Source organism: Orycteropus afer, unplaced genomic scaffold (assembly GCF_000298275.1).
Source record: "Orycteropus afer afer isolate SDZICR_OR568_19922 unplaced genomic scaffold, OryAfe1.0 scaffold00041, whole genome shotgun sequence".
Lineage (NCBI taxonomy): Eukaryota > Metazoa > Chordata > Mammalia > Tubulidentata > Orycteropodidae > Orycteropus > Orycteropus afer.
In genome coordinates, this window is record NW_006921628.1 from 6,098,384 (window position 1) to 6,116,481 (window position 18,098).

Below are 18,098 nucleotides of genomic sequence, written 5' to 3' on the forward strand. Positions count from 1 at the left end.
TTTCGAGAGATAATCCTACCAAACATTCAATGAAGAGCTGACACCAATTCTACTCAAAGTATTCCAGAACACAGAAAGGGATGGAATCCTCCCAAACTCATTTTATGAAGCAAGCATAACCTTGATACCAAAACCAGATGAAGACACCTCTAAAAATGAAAACTACAGACCAATTTCTCTCATGAATATAAATGCAAAAATCTTCAACAAACTCCTAGGCAACAGACTCCAACAAGATATCAAATAAAATAATACATTATAATCAAGTCGGGTTCATACCAGCTATGCAAGGATGGTTCAACATTAGAAAAACAATCAACGTCATCCATCACATAAAGAAAATAAAAGATCTGCACAATCATATCAATCGATGCAGAAAAGGCATTTGATAAAATCCAACACCCATTCCTGATAAAAACTCTCAGAAAATAGGAATAGAAGAGAAATTCTTCAATATAATAAAGGGCATAAATGCAAAACCAACAGCCAACATTTTTCTCCATGGAGACAGACTCAAACAATTCCCTTGTGAATGGGAACCAGAAAAGGATGCCCTCTATCATCACTTCTCTTCAACTTTGTATTGGCAGTCCTAGGCAGGGCAAGAAGGCAAGAAAAGGAAATAAAAGGTGTCCAAATTGGTAAGGAAGAAGTAAAACTATCCCTATATGCAAATGATATGATTGTATACATTGGAAACCCAAGAGATTCAGCAAGAAAACTACTGGAACTAATTGAAAGATGTAGCATAATGGCAGAATACAAGATCAATATACAAAAATTAGTTGGATTTCTCTCTACCAGCAAAGAGATCTCTGAAAAGGAAACCAATACTATTTACCATTGCTGTCAAAAAAGATAAAATACTTGGGAGTAAATCTTACCAGGGGCACAAAAGACCTATACAAAGAAAACTACAAAACATTACTTCAGAGATCTACATAAATGGAAGATCATACCATGCTTATGGATAGGAAGACTGAACATTCTGAAAATGTCAATACTACCCAAAACAATCTATACATTCAATGCAATTCCAATCCAGATCCTATCAACATTTTTTAAGAACATAGAAATGCCAATCACTAATTTTATATGGAGAAATAGTCCTCGGATAGGCAAAGCACTATAGAAAAAGAACAAAAAAAGCAGGAAATCTCATACTCCTTGATCTCCAAATTGTTGTGTATATAGTATATATAGCCACAACAGTCAAAACAGCTTGTTACAGGTACAACAACAGACATACAGACCAGAGGAACAGAATTGAGAACCCAGAAATAGAACTATCCACCTACAGTCAGCTGAGCTTTGAGAAAGGGATGAAATCCATTAAATGGGGTAAGAGATAGTCTCTTTGATAAATGATACTGGCAAAACTTGATATCCTTTTGCAGGAAAATGAAATAAGATCCATACCTCACATGATACAAAAAAACCACCTTCAGATGGATCAAAGACATAAATCTGAAGCTTAAAACTAAATAAAATTCATCAATGAAAAAATAGGGGCAAACTTAGGGACCCTAATATTTGGCATTAACAGACTACCAAATATAAGTAAAAATGCACAAAGAGCAGAAGACAAAATAGATAACTGCGACCTTCTAAAAATTTAATTCTTATGTGCTTCAAAAGATTTCTCCGTGAAAGTGGAAAAAAAACCTACAGATTGGGAAAAAATACTTGCCGATGACATATCTGACAAGGCACTTATCTCTGAAATTTACAGAAAACGCCAACACCCACATCAAAAAGACAAAAAATCCAATTAAAAAATGGGCAGAAGACATGAATAGACACTTCACCAGAAAAGGTATTAAGGCAACAAACAAATACATGAAGAAATATTCACGATCATTACCCATTAAATCAAAACCACAACCAAACTCATTGCTGTTGAGTTGGATCCAATTCATAGCTACCCCTCCTTGGGTTTCCAAGGTGGTATCACTATGGAAGTAGATTGTCCAACCTTCCTTCCGAGGAGTGGCTGGTGGATTTGAACCCTCAGCCTTCCAGTTAACAGTCAAATGCAAATCAAAACAACGAGATATATTTTCATCCCAGAACTAAAAGCGAAGTTTAACAAGACAGAAAATAACAAATTATGGTGAGGATGTGGAGAGGTTGGGGCTCTCATGCACTGCTGGTGGGACTGTAAAATGATACAACCACTGTTGATAATACTATGGTAATTCCTTAAAAAGTTGTAAATAGAAATACCATTTAAAACAGCAATCTCATTACTAGGTATAAATCTTAATGAATTAAGAGCCAGGACGCTAACAGCTATATGCACACCACATTCACTGCAGTACTATTTAAAACAGCCAAGAAATGGAAACAACATAGGTGCCCATCAATGGAGGAATGGATAACCAAACTATGGTATGCACAGATAATCCATTCTATACAACACTAAAGAATAACGTAGAATCCGTGAACCACCACAAAACATGGATGAACTTGGAGGACATTATGCTGAGTGAAATAAGTCAATCACTGAAGGACAAATACACATAAATCCACTATTGTAAAAAGTCAAGGAAAGGTTTACATATGGAAAGAAACTATTTTTTATTGGTTATCAGGGATGGGAGGGGAAAGGAGGGAAAATTCCTAGATAAGTAAGAGACAAGTATTGATTTGGGTGATGGGCAAAGCAATATACCAAAAGCAAGTGACCAACACAGTAATATTAAGGAAAAAGAAGACACAGAGGTACACAAGAGGTACAGACAACAAAGATCAAATTTTCCATACACAATACTGCATTATCAGTAATAAACAATCTACAGGTGGATACACAGACAGGATGAATAATCAGGTATGTCTTGGCAAAAGGGAATATACCCATGACCATACATAAGTTCGGCAGGTATTTCTGCATACATCTATGTATGTCCTATAACAATGTCTATATATATAATAGAGCTAACGGGGACAAAGTTTTAATAACTTCTTAGCCACAAACACCCTGAAGGAGTGAGTCACTCGGCCCATGTGCTTAAAATCATGGTCAGGGGGAACATCACGCTCAATTTACTACACAAAAACATTGTCCTACATCCAACTTTGGTGAATAGCACCCGAGGTCTTAAAATCTTGCAAGCAGCCATCTAAGATGCAACAATAGATCTCTCCTTATTCGGAGCAAAGAACAATGAAGAAAACCAGACACATGGCAATAATCAGTCCAAAGGATTAGTGGAATGTATGAACTTCAGGCTACATGAAAAACTAGATAATGCCTGGTACCACTGTCAACTACTCATTAAGGGATACTGGATAGAGTGGGAGAAAAATGTGGAACAAAACTCAAAATGATAAAAAAAGACCAGGCTTACTGGTCTGATAGAGACTGGAGAAATCCTAGAGACTTTGGTCCCTAGTGCCTAAGGCATTTGACTGCTAACCTGAAGGCAGTGGTTCAAACCCACCAGCCACTCCTTGGAAGAAAGGTCAGGTAATCTACTTCCGTAGTGATACCGCCTTGGAAACCCAAGAAGGGGTTGTTATGAGTCAGATCTGACTCCATGGCAGTTGAGTTTAGCTGGCTAGAAGGGCCATATGAAGTAATTCATTACACTGCAGTCACCAAGGAAAGCATTTCAGGAAATGCTCTAGTTTCAAATGATGATGTTGATGAAATGGAGTTATTTCTCAAAATGAAAGGAAAGTTAAATTGAGATCAAACAACTCTACTATTAACATTGATTCCATATTAACAAGCTTTGATGGTGTACAAAGAGTTGAGAGAAAAAATAGTATTCTTGAATTTTTGGAAGAAAACCATTCACATCCCCAGTAATAAGAAATTGCCATAGCAGTAGTGGGTGTACCAGCTACTCAGGTCAGTGTTGAGAGCTTTCTCAGGTTTGAAATTCATCTTGCAAGACAATAGGGATGGCTGAAATTAAAAAATACAGGCATTCTTTCAATTAGGTGTAATTATGGTTTATTGCAATGATGTTTTCTTAATTAACTGTATAACTGTGTATGAATTCAACCTATGCTTGTAATAAAATGTTTATGTAATGTATGGTCATTCCTCAGCCTACAACTAGGGTGAATATTAAAATATTAAATATCGTATTCCACTTTGCCTTTATATATTAATGTATTAGGTAGGATAGTACACTTTGTATTTCTAGTATCTGTGAATAATTTGTCCTCAATTTTATGTGACTATTATGTGTTAGTAGTGATACGTTCCTTTCATGAAAATTGTTTTCAGTATTTTATAGTATGAGAATTTCCTACCAAAAAAGTGTTTTGAATCTTCAATTTAATAATTACACAATATGTTCAGAGTTCTTTTATCACAATACTATTTTTAAAGCAACTTAGTGGTACAGTGAATTCCAGTATATTAAAAAAACAGAATTACAGTAATATATTTTACATCGTGTTTTTCTTTGTATTGAAATATTTTGGGACAGTGATTAAAATCAAACACATTAACTAAGGTACATTGTTGTTTGTTGTTATGGGCTGTCGAGTCGGACCCGACTCATAGAGACCCCTCTTGGGGTTTCTGAGGCAGTATCACTACAGAAGTAGATTTTCCCATCTTCCTTTTGAGGAGTGGCTGGTGGGTCTGAACCACCAGCCTTCTGGTTAGTAGTCAAATGCCTTAGGCACTATGCTACCAGAGCTCCCAACTAATGTACAGAAAGAGCTTAATATTGCTACTTTTAAAACTAATTACAAAATCTTGAGACAAACAAAATTTGCGTTAATGTAATAATGCACTAGTATTTGCAATAAAAGGAAGGAATCTGGTAGCCATATTTCTTCAGATGAAATTGCACTAGGTTACCCATTCGCATGAACATAAATTTGAGACTGGAGAGTTAAAAAAACAAAAAAAGGCTTGAACTGGTTTAGTCATGGTCAATGAAGTGCAAGTGGAACAGAACCAGATTTTTAAAATTTTGGTGAACTGAAACAATAATCGGAATAGAAAAAATGACATTCCTGATCCAAAGTAGCACTGAAAATGGACAAGGAAAAGAAAAATGAAGGGTGGGAAGACGAAAAGGAGGAGAGTCAACAGAAGTGAATTTGAATTTGGGAAAAATTTGGAGTTTACATACAGTATGGATTGAAGAAATAGTTGCTAAAAATGAATAAGCAAATAAGTGAATGAAGAATGTTTGAGGAAATAGATCTTAGAAATATGAGTTCTGCAAAAGTTTTGATAGATGAAATCAAACCATTTATTTCCACCCATACCCTAATCTAAAGTTTGTATTTAGGGACCATAATCAAACATTTCTGAAAGAGTGTCCCAGGATGGCAGATGAAATTTGACGTCTGTAGGGCAAACAATGTACACAAAGGATAGCATTTTAATGTAATTTATTTGAAATGCTTCCAGAAAAGTTTAAGGCCATTATACAAAAACATTCATTTCATCAAAACATTCATTTACTTTCTTCCCATAGGCAATACTTGACAGACCTCTTGTCTCAACACACTGGCCAAAGTGGCTGATGGCTCCTTTTTAAAGAATGGTTCATTTCATTCTTTTCTTCACCATCAATGACTTTTCTCAGCTCTTCCCTGCTTTTATCTACAGCAGGCTCACTCGCTCGCTAAAAGAATAACAATTTGAGAAATAATGCAGTTTTAAATAAACTTGTAATAGAAAAAAATTCACCATGTTCAAAATCTATAAATACAGAAATATGTTTTACAGGGCCAGATTGACCACAACATTTTTTTGTTTTTGAAAATTAATAAAGCAATCTACTTTGTTTGTATATTGATAATCTTATCACACAGCTTCTTTGAGTGCACACGATGTAATGTACATAATAAAATGATGTTGTATTGACTGCTTTTTTTTTTTTTCTGTAAACTTAAAGACACAAGATTTAAAATAAAGAAAAACTTTTTTGGCAATAATTTAGAATCATTACTACTAGTGCTGGCGTGGGTAATAATTTTGCACATGTCATCCTTAATATTTACACCCATAGGGAGCATTTCTGAGTATTTAGTTAACTTTTTGCCTCCCCCCCACACACCAGATCTGCAACCTACCCTGTACTGTACGTCAAGGCTGGACATAGAGGTTTCTAGTTTGGCTAACTGATCCTAATTAACCATAAAAACCAAAACTCACTGCTGTTGATTCCAACTCACTCCGACCCTAGAGGACAGAGTAGAATTGCCCTATTGGTTTCCAAGGTTGTAAATATTTATGGAAGCAGACTGCTACACCTTTCTCCCATGGAACAGACTGTGGAATTGAACTGCCAGGTATTGGTTAGCAGTGGAGAGGTTTAACCACTGTGTGAAATTAAAGAACTAATTCAATTGGCCTCTGGAGAATGTAATTATGACACTGATCACAGCACAGAGTCAGAGAGGGCAAATTGATGACCCAGAAGCACAGCAGGAAAATGCAAGGCTCTCACTTTTCTCAGAAGAGAAATCTAATACTTCCTGTATAAGGTTATGATGATGCACATCCCATGCCAAGTTCTTCTCTCACATGTTTTTGTAAACAGGGTCAGTCTCTGTCTCTTTTCCTCACCTTTTCATTCATGCTATGAAGTGTGAGTAGGTCAAGAGAGATGAAACAGCATGAGTGAAGACAGGGCATGCTTGTGATCCTGGGAGGTTTTCCCCAGGTCCTTTGCATTTTTCCACTCTGATGGCTAGAAATGGCTCTTTAAGCAAGCCACTAACTACTACAGAGCCCTCTTGGTGCAATGTGCTTTTCTGTTACAAATTCGGAGCTGGCAGCTGCTTTGTACTAGTCCTTTAAGGTTAGATTCTATTTCACGTCCTAACAGATTATTGCATCAAGCTTCCATTGGATGAAATAAATTGCAAGGTCAACACAGCACTTCTTCCCTTGCAAAATGAAGCCTCCGGAATCCCCAAGGATGTTGTTCAATGATGCTTTCTGGTTAAATGTCATCGAACCAAACTTATTCCAAGGCATAGAACTTTCCCAGTTCTCTCTCAAGTGCCATCACAAGACTAAGAGAGACTTCTTCATACCCTGTCTGCAAGGTTCTCTAGCTTCCATGCTGTCAGCTACCATGACACAGACCTAGGAGAGCACAAGAGGAACACACGGAGGAACTCTTTAAGCAGTCTACATTAAACAGTAGTTCAGAGATTCATTTTCTGTTTTTTTAAAATCCAGCAGGACATCTGAAAGCAATTTGTTCAAGTACCTCTCCATCCATCCAGACACTTGTGAAATACAACACAGGGTAATAGTTGCCACAAATTCCAGCTTACACAGACAGACTGGCAGTTACAGTACTATGGACAAAGGTACAGATATAAGTGACTGGGTCAACACGGTCACAAAAATATTAAAAAGTGCTTCTCCAAACTGTTCCATGTGTGGAATGCAAATACTGTACAGGTAAGACACAGGGCGACTTCCAGGAAGTACATGCATTTCTGTCAGACGTTGCTTTCAATGTGCCTGCTGTTGCCACAGGAAGAGTCTGTCTGTTCCATACGCTCACAGTCAAGGCTGACCTCACTTGTGTCCATGCTACAGTCTGACTCACTGTCTGATTGGTCCATCTGCTCAAGTTTTGTCTCTCCCTGTGGCTCCCTGCTCCCAGTGGTGGGATTTAGGAATGGTCCCTCGGAGTTAAGCACTCCAGTCGGCCCAGTAGCACACAGAACTGTTTCTTTGGCTTGACGAATACAGTTAAGCCACTGCTGTTTGTTGAAGGTATCGTTGGCTTGTAGCGAGTGGGTCTGACTTTGGGATCCATTTTTGAAACTTACTCTGAAAAAGTTTTTAACTAGAAATGAAAAACACATGGAGGAAAAAGGTCAATAAACAGGATACCCCCAGGCCAAAGATAAAACATGTAGTAACACTAATCCCCCAGGCTCATGGATACCAGCTGCCATCTAGTTGATTCTGACTGATGGCAACCCCATGTGCAGACATCACTAATTGATTACAAAATGTTTCCTCACTGATCCAGCACAAGGCTCAGCTCCTTTCCGCAGCCATCATCAATCAATTGGAGTCCATAGAGCACTAGTTCTCAGCTGCCCACAATTGCTGTAGTAGTAAGTAGGTATCAGCTTGGAGTAAGTCAGTCTTGCACTTCAGGAGACCTCAGAGCACTGGTTATCAAAACCGGCTGCTTATCAAAAACCTCTGTGGAGCCTGTTAAAAATACAGATCCTGGGCCCCAGGAACTTATTAAGAGATTCTGATTCAACTGATGTAGAATGGGTCTGATCATCTGTAATTTTAATAGGTGACCAAGCTACAGCACTCCCAAGTTTAAGATGCTCTTTGTAATGTCCACACATATCTACAACACTCCACATGATAGTACCTGTACACTTAGTACTCACTGAGAAAATATGTAAAGACATGGAACTATTATATATTTAGTTTCATTTTTAAATGAAATTACATTTTAATTAACTCAACAGGAGCAATATACATTTGAAAAATGGTGGCACACAATATGCAAGTAATCTTTGTTTAGTCTAACTATACTACGACTGACTGACACTTAATGGGTCCTACCTACCAAGTGCAATGCTTGGATCACAGAACTAATTTGAACCAGTTCGCTTGCTCTAACCCCATAGCCAATAGCCAATAGCTGGGAACCACCTCTCCAGATGGCTTAGTGGCGAAGCAACAAGGGCAGGGTAGGCCCAGATGCTTCATCACTAGCCATCTTTGCTTAAGGTAATACTAATCCTTTAAACTCAGCCTCTACTCCTTTGCTCTTGGGCAATCACCTTAACCTCTCTGTGCCCCAGTTTCCTTATTTGTACTTGAAGGAAACCAAGACAACACAACTTAAAAGATTGTTACAGGTAACAAATGTGATAAGTCTTTACACAAAGCCTGGCACACAGTATTCAATAAATATGGATTACTACTATCATAATTATTAACAGTAGGGTAGAAGTATTGATAAATAGGTGAAAAACAGTGTATATTAAACATTTTGAAAATATATCTATGTAAACCAAGGAGGTATAAATGTAACTTTCTCAAAGAAGGCTTTCCTAACCATCTCATCTAAAATAGACCTCCTACAGCTATCTGTCTCTGTCCCCCTACCACAATTTATCATTCTCAAGAGCATCCAGAATATCTAGTGGTTTATAATCTATCTCTTCCTTTACAGTGTAAGGCTCGATAAGGGCAAAGAAATTAACTTTGTTCTAGGCACAGTCTACTAGACATATGGACAATACTAATAGATATTGCTATCTAAGTGTTGGCAAAGAATATTGAAAATACCATGGACTGTCAGAAGAACCAACCAACCTATTCTAGAAGTGCAGCTGGAATGCTCCTTAGAAGCGAGAATGGTGAGACTTTCGTCTCACATAATTTGGTCACATGGCCAGAAAGGACCAAGTCCCTGGAGAAGGATATCATTCTTGGTAGAGGTCAGCGAATAAGGACAAGACCCTCAATAAGACAGACTGACACAGTGGCTACAACAATAGGTTCAAGCACAGCAAGGATTGTGATGATGATGGAAGACTGGGCAGCGTTTCATTCTGTTGTACATATGGTCACTATCAGTTGGAGCCAACTCGATGGCACTAACAACATCATCATCATCTAAGTTCCATTTAATAAAGTCTCAAGTTAGACCATCCCATTCAGGTAATGTTACAGATGAACCGTCAGCCCAGGTGACCATTCTTATGACAAGTCTGCCAGCATAAAAGTAAAATTCATTGTTGTGAAACTAGTATCTACAAGGGATTATCTGGTATTACACATGCTTTTCTCCAACAGGAGGAGGCAGAGAAAAGGCGCCACTGTCCAAGGAGCACCAGTTATGTTCACTTACAGTGTCTCACCTAATCCTTATAACAGGCTTATGAAGTAGGAGCACACTCTTCAGATGAGGAACAGGCTCATGAAGGTTCAACAAGGTTACACAATAAGTGAGCAATGCAACAACAATAGAACTCACTTGACTCCAAGGCCTTGGATCTTCTCATTTTACTACCCTACCACTCCCTATGAATTGATGACTTATGATCATAACCAAAATCATTCAAAAGGTCAACATGAGCTGTCATACATACTTCTCTCATTGTTGCTGAAGGCCCCACGCAGGGAGCCGCCCAGCCGCACTTCTCCATCCTGCAGGTCTTCCAGTAGGAGGTCCTTCACGGGGATTGGCTGCCGGTACAACTGGTAGCAGAGCTGCTCATTGTGGGTGACAGCTCGAGTGATCACAAGCACTTCTTGGAACAGGAAAACATGTAGTTTCTAGAAGAAAAGAATTAACCGGATTTACGTAAGCAATAATCTAAAAAGTCATTGATTTATAGACTTCTGTGGATAGGAGGTCCCCAGGTACCAGGTTTACATCAGATTGTGAGCTTTCCAGATGTAGATGTATCCATTGTCTTTCCTATAGGAGCACCTCCCCAGTGGTCCACTGGAAAGAGCCTTTCTATAACAGGGCTGCCAACTCCTGGGGTACTAGGCACATTGTAATTCACAACCTGTGCAGGCATACAGTTTCTAGCTTCCTTAAGACAAAAATGAGAAAAGGAAACAATAAAGGGGGTGATGAAGGTAAAAAGTCAGCACCCTCTGGCTTTGGTGGTTATATCAACCAGCACTACCAGCTGACACTGAGTTGATCTCAACTCATGGAGACTCATGTACCTCATAGTAGAACTTTGCTACATAAGGTTTACAATGCCTGATTTTTCAGAAGGAGATTGCCAAAAGAGGTGGACTAGAACCTTCAAACTTTCAGTTAGCAGTCAAGCTCATTAACTGTTTTTAGCACCCAAGGACTCCTCCATGGTTATACTACCCCATATAATTCTAATAGATCAAAATTAACAACAGTCTATAAAGGATGAGACTGGTCTATCAAAGCCCAGTGTTAATCTTCACTTCTTGAGCCCTAAAAACACTTGTTCTTTTGACCACAGAGCTGATTATCAGCTTTGTCAAGGAGCTCCAACTCTGAACACTGCCCGTTCTCCAAGGAATGAGAACATGTTACTACAACCACAAAGAAAGATGATCAGAATTCTTTTTCTAAGTTTATCAGAATTTGGGGTCTCTGAACAGGTCGTACTTAGAAGGTTGATAACTGATGTGTGTGTTATGGGCAAAAAGGAAGTCTCAAAATGAAGGCTCGTCTTAAACCACATCATAAAAGCACGTTTGCTGGGTACAGCTGTGGTAACTTGGCTCCATCCAATTCCTCTCACAGTTTGGAAATGCTTGGGAACTAAAGTGAAAAGATCCACAACACTACAGTTGGGGTCTTGTTTCCTGTTGGAAAGGTGGCACTCATCTCACTTTGCGAATATCAACTTAGGGGTGGGTACGGATGGAAACATTTGAATTCTGATTTGTGATAGGTGAAGCACATTCAGCATTATTACATACTTTTATATTTTGGGGAAAATAAAGCTGTAGGTCATCCTATAACACCACTACCACACATACACAATGAAAACTGTGGAAAATAATGCTCAACCAGATGTTGGCTGGTGGCAATCAACAACTGAGGATGATTCCCTATATGGGGGTGAAAAGTGAACATTTATGTTTGTCATAAAGGTTAAATGTGCATTTAAAAATATTGAAAAACAAAGAGTAAAAACACAAAGCACACACAAAATAACCAATTAGGGTTTTTTTTTTTTTTTTGGAGTGGAGAGGTGGGAAGAGTGTATTAAGACTTCCATTTTTGGGAGGAGCTAGGAATTATACAAAAATAATTAAGCACAACAACTAAACAAATGAGATTTAAAGAAAAAAAAATCAAGGATTTTCACACTGTTTCTGCTTTAATATTCCAGCTAAGGTAGGCAGTTTGAACTCAGATGGTATGGTGAACTTTTTAAAAATAACCCTCAGTTATAAATATTCACTTAGAACTCCTCTTATTAGTCTCAGTTCCTTTTTGCCTCCAAACTACTATGCTTTTTTATCTGACACAGGACTTTGCTCACAATGACTTGCACAGGTATACTGGAAGAAAAACAACAACAATAGAAACAATAACATAAAAATATTAACTAAAACAAACTTCCAACACCAACTACCACCTTTGTTCTCAAAGATCTATCTGCCTGTGATATGGAGTTCATTTTTTAATGCCTTTGACATATCTAATCACACAGTCTTCGATATAGAAAGAAAACAGGCTCACATTCCATGCAGCGATGCATCTTCCCAACTATTTCCCCCAGGGCTTCCTAAGAAGAATTTTCAAGGATCCAGAGTATTAGATGATGGAAGTCCATCAGTGTTTTCTGAAAACTAGCAAGAAGTAGATACCGCTACCTAGCAACAAGTAACTCCCTAGTCAAACAGATGCATGTTTTTAATTAGCAGCACAGTTCTAATTGTGCAATGCACCATCAGCTGGCTGGATCCACAGCAGCCCTGAAAATGGGTGCTATGACATGACATGTACAGAGTGATTTCAGGAAACATTTCCAAGCCTACCCATAAAAGCCACTTCATAGTTCAGGTTAACAAGGTGTTCTTTGAATCTTCAAAGCTAAATTAAGAACCCAAGGATCTCGTTTTGGCTTTCATTCCACAGGCTAGATATTGAAGACAAAATAGACTTAAAGCAGAGATCTTTTTTCTCAACAAAGATATTTTAAAAACATATATTAATTAAATATGAATTCCTACTTAATTTAATTAAGTGAATCCATTAATTACACCCGATTTCCTACTGGTTACACATAAAAATAACAGGGTAAACTGAATGAATTTTGAACTCTATTTAATTCAAATCCACCTTTCCTTTATATAAGTATTCATCCATTCACTCACTCAATTAACATTTCTGGGTGCTTAATATGTGCCAGTCCCTGAGTTACACAAACGGCTAATATACTTGGTTGCTGACCAAAAAGGCTGGAGGTCTGAGTCTACCCAGAGGTGCCTCAGAATAAAGGCTTGGTGGTCTATACTTCCAAAAAATCACCACTGAAAACCCTATGGAGCATAGTTCTATTCTGACACACATGGGGTTACTATGAATTGAAATTGACTAGATGGCAACTGGTATTATGGGCCAGGTTCCTAGAGCAGGTGCTAATAAGGACTGACAAGACATGGTCCCCATCCTAAAAGGGCATGATCTAGTGGAAGATACTGACAGACGGATGGAGAATTTAAACTCACTGTAGTTAATGCTTCAGGAAAGATTTGCACAAATTTCTATGATAGCAGAGATGGAAAAGTTTCAGTATCTTAGGAATAAAAGATAGGAAATGGACAATCTACAAGTCATAGCTAGAGAGGCAGCCAACAGAAGGGAGACTATTATTGAAAAACAACAACAAAAAAAAACCAAACCAGTCTTGAATGCAAGTCTGTGGATAGGGATCAATCCATGAGAAAGAAAAGAGTTCTTCATAAAGCTAAATGTACTCAATTTAAGAGTTTTCTGTCTTTTTGAGGTCAAATCCTTTTAACATCCTGTTAAAATCACCCTTCATTTTCTGAAATCAAAGTGGAAGGAGGTGTCAACTGTTCCATGTTTTCGAAGACCATAATCAAACAAAATAAAAAGGTGGCAATCTTATGTTGGTTTCCAAAATTCTTTCTGAATATGTACAGGGAAAAATGTGTTCTTATGCTGTAAAAAAACAAATAAAATCAAACCAAACTCACTGCCATTGAGTCGATTTGACTCACAGCGACCCTTCCTCGGGTTTCCGAGGCAGTATCTCTATGGAAGTAGATTGCCCAGTCTTCTTTCTGAGGAGTTGCTGGTGGGTTTGAACTGCTAGCCTTCTGGTTAGCAGTCAAATGCCTTAGGCACTATGCCACCAGAGCTCCTTATGCTGTAAAAGACACAATAAACTACAATTTGTCTGAAAAATACATAACCATGGATAGGGAAGTCATAGTAAGAGGAAGTTCAGCAGCCGAGCATAAGGAGTAGCCCAGGATGGGACCGCTAAAGGAGAACAACCACTCACCACGCCCCGGTTATTCTTCAGTTCACCATGACAACATAGCACCCTCGAGCTGTTGATCAGGGCATCTTTCTGGCCTTCCTCCAAGTAAAGGAGACGCTCTTTATAATAGCGGCATTCAGATTCCCCAGTCTTGGTGTTGATTTCTGCCACAATTCCCTGAATAATGTTGATCTATGGAAACAAAGAGGAGAGTAAGCAAACCATCCATACTAACAATGTCAGGGGCACAGCCTAGATCCAAGACACACTTGGATCTAATTCTAAGATTCTGTCCTCTAAGTTGCTATTTGGGAAAAGGGGGAAAAAAAGAAATAAATGCTTTTAGTATGTGGTATCTCAATGTATCCATCCAGATAGATACACACACACACACACACACACACAATTTATATAATCAAATCAAACCAAACGCATTGCCATCAAGTTGCTTCTGCCTCATAGCAACTCTAGGTTTCCAAGGCTGTATATCTGTATGGAAGCAGACTGTCACATCTTTCTCCCATGGAGGAGCTGGTGGGTTTGAATCACTGATCTTTTGGTAATCAGCTAAGCACTTAGCCACTGTGTCACTAACGCTAATAGGTAATTTTACCCAAGAGGAAGAGATAGAAGGTACCAAATCCAACATTCAGGACTTATAAATACTGAGCTCCACACTGCACATTTCTTAAAGGAAGCTCATGCTGTTGAAAATATTAAAAACAAAAACAAAAACAAAAAAACAACAAAAAACAACTCACTGCTGTTGAGTCAATTCGACACGCTCATAGCAACCCCTCTGGGTTTCTGAGGCTGTACCTCTCCAGAAGTAGATTGTTCAATCTTCCTTCCAAAGAGTGGCTGGTGGGTTTGAACCACCAGCCTTCTGGTTAGCAGTCAAATGCCATAGGCACTATACCAGCAGAGCTCCCAGTTGAAAACAGGCACATACAAAATTTGGCCAAGAAACAAAGCAGAATGCATGAGTTCAGAGAAGGGATCATCTTTGGGGATCTAAAGGCTAGTTGCTGGGTCTCTCAACATGTACTCAGTCTAATCTACAAACAACATTTCCAAATTGGTATGTCAATAAATGGGTTAGATTTTAAATGATAAAACATTAATGTTTTATTGTCAAAACCACTAAACCAAACCCATTGCTGTAAAGTTGATTCAGACTCATAGAGCCCATGTAGGACAGAGAACTACTTCACAAGGTTTCCAAAGCTATAAATTTTTATGGAAGCTGATTGCCACATCTTTTTTCCATGGAGTGACTGGTAGGTCTGAACTGCTACCCTTTAGGTTAGCAGTTGAGTGTTTTAAAAACTGTACCACCTGAGCTCCTTAAATATTTTATAAAGGAGAAAAAAATGGGAATGAAAAGGCACTAGGTATAATGATAGGGTCAGTTTGTTTATGTATACTCATGTCCATGCCTATAGCACTCATGAATGAATAAACTGGGTGTCAAGGATTTCAAAGCAGTGGTGGATACAATGTAGTGCATACCAAAAAAAGGCAAAATAACAACAAAAGAATACCACACTGACACTTGATCATTGATATTCTGATATGTTGTTAATCAATCACATAAGAAATATATTTAAAAGTTAGAAAATACCAAAAAACGAATGAGAAATCAATTTAGCAAACACTCAACAATACAAATTAAAGGCAAAATAACAAATTCTTTTTTTAAAACTTTTTTTAAAATTGTGATTTGGGTTAAAGTTTAGAGAGCAAATTCACTGTCCATACAGCAGTTCATACACATTTTGTTTCCTGACATTGACTGCAATCCCTACAATTCAACAGCTCTCTTCCCACTTCCTCCCTGTAGTTACCTCTTCCCTGTGTCCTTTCCTGTGCAGTCCTATCCCCTGAGCTATCTCCCTGTGCAAACACTGCCCTTCTGTTCTTCCACAATTGATCACTCTAAGGAGTGTATCCACCTGATGTAAATGTTCACCCTATCTGCCTATTTATTGTTCGGCTGGAAGACACAGGAATGAATTCAGTTCCGGACCTGAAGGGTAACTAGGGGACAGTCTCAAGGGTCTTACCAGGCTCTATCACCACTAAACCTGGTCTTTATGATTTTGAATTTTATTCCACATTGTTCTCCCACTCTATCCAGGACCTCCTGCACTGATCCCTTTCCAAGTGGTTGACTAGCACCATCTAGTTCTTCTGGTCTCATGGTCACATAAGTTGAGGATCACGTGGTTTACTAGTCCCTTGGACTTAATTGTTTCCATGTGTTTTGAGTTTTCTTCATTCTTCTTTGCTCTGGACGAGGAGAAATCCATTATTGCATCTAGATGGCCACTTGCAATCTTTTAAGACCCCAGTCACTACTCACCAAGGTAGGATGTGGAACAAAGTTTTTGTGTAGTATGTTATGCTAGTTGAGCTTGATGTTCCCTATGACCATGGTCCCACGCCCACAGGTCCAACTACTTGCCTCCTCAGGGTGGTTGGCTGTGGCTAAGAAGTTATTATAACTTTGCCTCTTGTAAGCTCTATTATATATTTGGACATTCTTACAGCACGTACAAATACATAAGTAGAAACATCACTCGCCAAACTTATACATGGTCATGGGTATAGTACCTTCCGCCCAGACATACCTGATCATCCAGCCTGTCTACCCATCTATTTACCCAGAGATTAATGTTTGTTATCACTGACAATGCAGTATTGTATATGTAAAAGGGTTTATCTTTGTTGTCTGTACCACTTGTTTACTTCTCTGTGTCTTCTTCCTTATTGCCACCATACTGATTACTCACTTTTGGTACATTGTCCTTCCCTTCACCTAAATCATACTTGTCTCTACCTATCTAGCAGTGTTCTCTCCTCCATCCTCCCATCCCTGGTAACCAACAAAGTTTCCTTCCATATATAAACCTTTTCTTGACTTTTTATAGTAATGAATACACTATTTCTCATACTGTGATTGACTAATTTCACCCAGCATAATGTCCTCTAAGTTCATCCCTGTTATGTGGTGCTTCGCAGATTCTACATTATTCTTTAGTGTTGCACAGTATTCTATTGTGTGTATGTACCATAGTTTGGTTATCCATTCCTCCACTGATGGGCACTTCAGTTGTTTCCATCTCTTTGCTATTATGAACAGTGCTATGATGAACATGGGTGTACATATATCTATCTGGCTCTCACTTTAGGATATATACCTAGTACAGATTGCTGGATCAAATGGTATTTCTAACTGCAACTTTTTAAGGAATTGCCATATTGCTTTCCACAGTGGTTGTACCATTTTACAGTCCTACCAGCAGTGTATGAGAGTCCCCATCTCTCTGCATCTTTGCCAGCATTTGTTATTTTCTATCTTGTTGAACTTTGCTACTAATGGAATCTCATGGTTGTTTTGATTTGCATCTCTCTAATGATCATGAGCATTGCTTTATATGTTTGTTGGCTGCTTGAGTATCTTCTTTAGTGAAGTGTCTGTTCATGTCTTCTGCCCAATTTTGAACTGGATTGTTTGTCTTTCTGATGTTGAGGTGTTGGAGTTTTCTATGAATTTTAGAGGTAAGTCCCTTGTCAGGTATGTCGCTGCTGAATATTTTTTCCCAATTTGTAGGTTTCTATGTATAGGATCATATCATCTGCAAATAGGGTTAGTTTTACTTTTTCCTTACCAATCTGGATGCCTTTGATTTCCCTTTCTTGCCTTCTTATGCTGGCTAGGACTTCCAATACAATGTTGTATAGAAGTGGTGATAGATGGCATCCTTGTCTGGTTCCCATTCCCAAAATGAATGGTTTCAGTCTCTCTCCATTGAGAATAATGTTGGCTGTTCGTTTTGTATATATACCCTTTATTATGTTGAGGAATCTCCCTTCTATTCCTATTTTTCTGAGAGCTTTTTATCAGGAACAGGTGTTGGATTTTATCAAATGCCTTTTCTGCATCGACTGATATGATCAAGTAGTTCTTCTTCTTTAATTACAGGATGGATTACGTTGTTTTTCTAACGTTGAATCATCCTTACATGTTGTTGTTGTTTGCTGTCGAGTCAGACCCGACTCATAGCGACCCCTCCTTGGGTTTCCGAGGCAGTATCACTACGGAAGTAGATTGCCCCATCTTCCTTCTGAGGAGTGGC

General features: G+C 38.4%; 1 protein-coding gene across 1 annotated transcript in view; it reads right to left on the reverse strand.

The window, feature by feature from the left end:
- Positions 1-7,440: 7,440 nt before the first annotated feature.
- The window catches only part of ARHGEF3 (Rho guanine nucleotide exchange factor 3), a 102,726-nt gene continuing 92,068 nt past the window's right edge, over positions 7,441-18,098 (reverse strand). Inside the window, exons 8-10 of the mRNA XM_007937258.2 lie at positions 13,978-14,148; positions 10,081-10,267; positions 7,441-7,793 (exon numbers count right to left, since the gene is read on the reverse strand). Of these exons, the coding sequence (XP_007935449.1) occupies positions 7,441-7,793; positions 10,081-10,267; positions 13,978-14,148 (711 nt within the window). The remainder of the gene's footprint in view (positions 7,794-10,080; positions 10,268-13,977; positions 14,149-18,098) is intronic.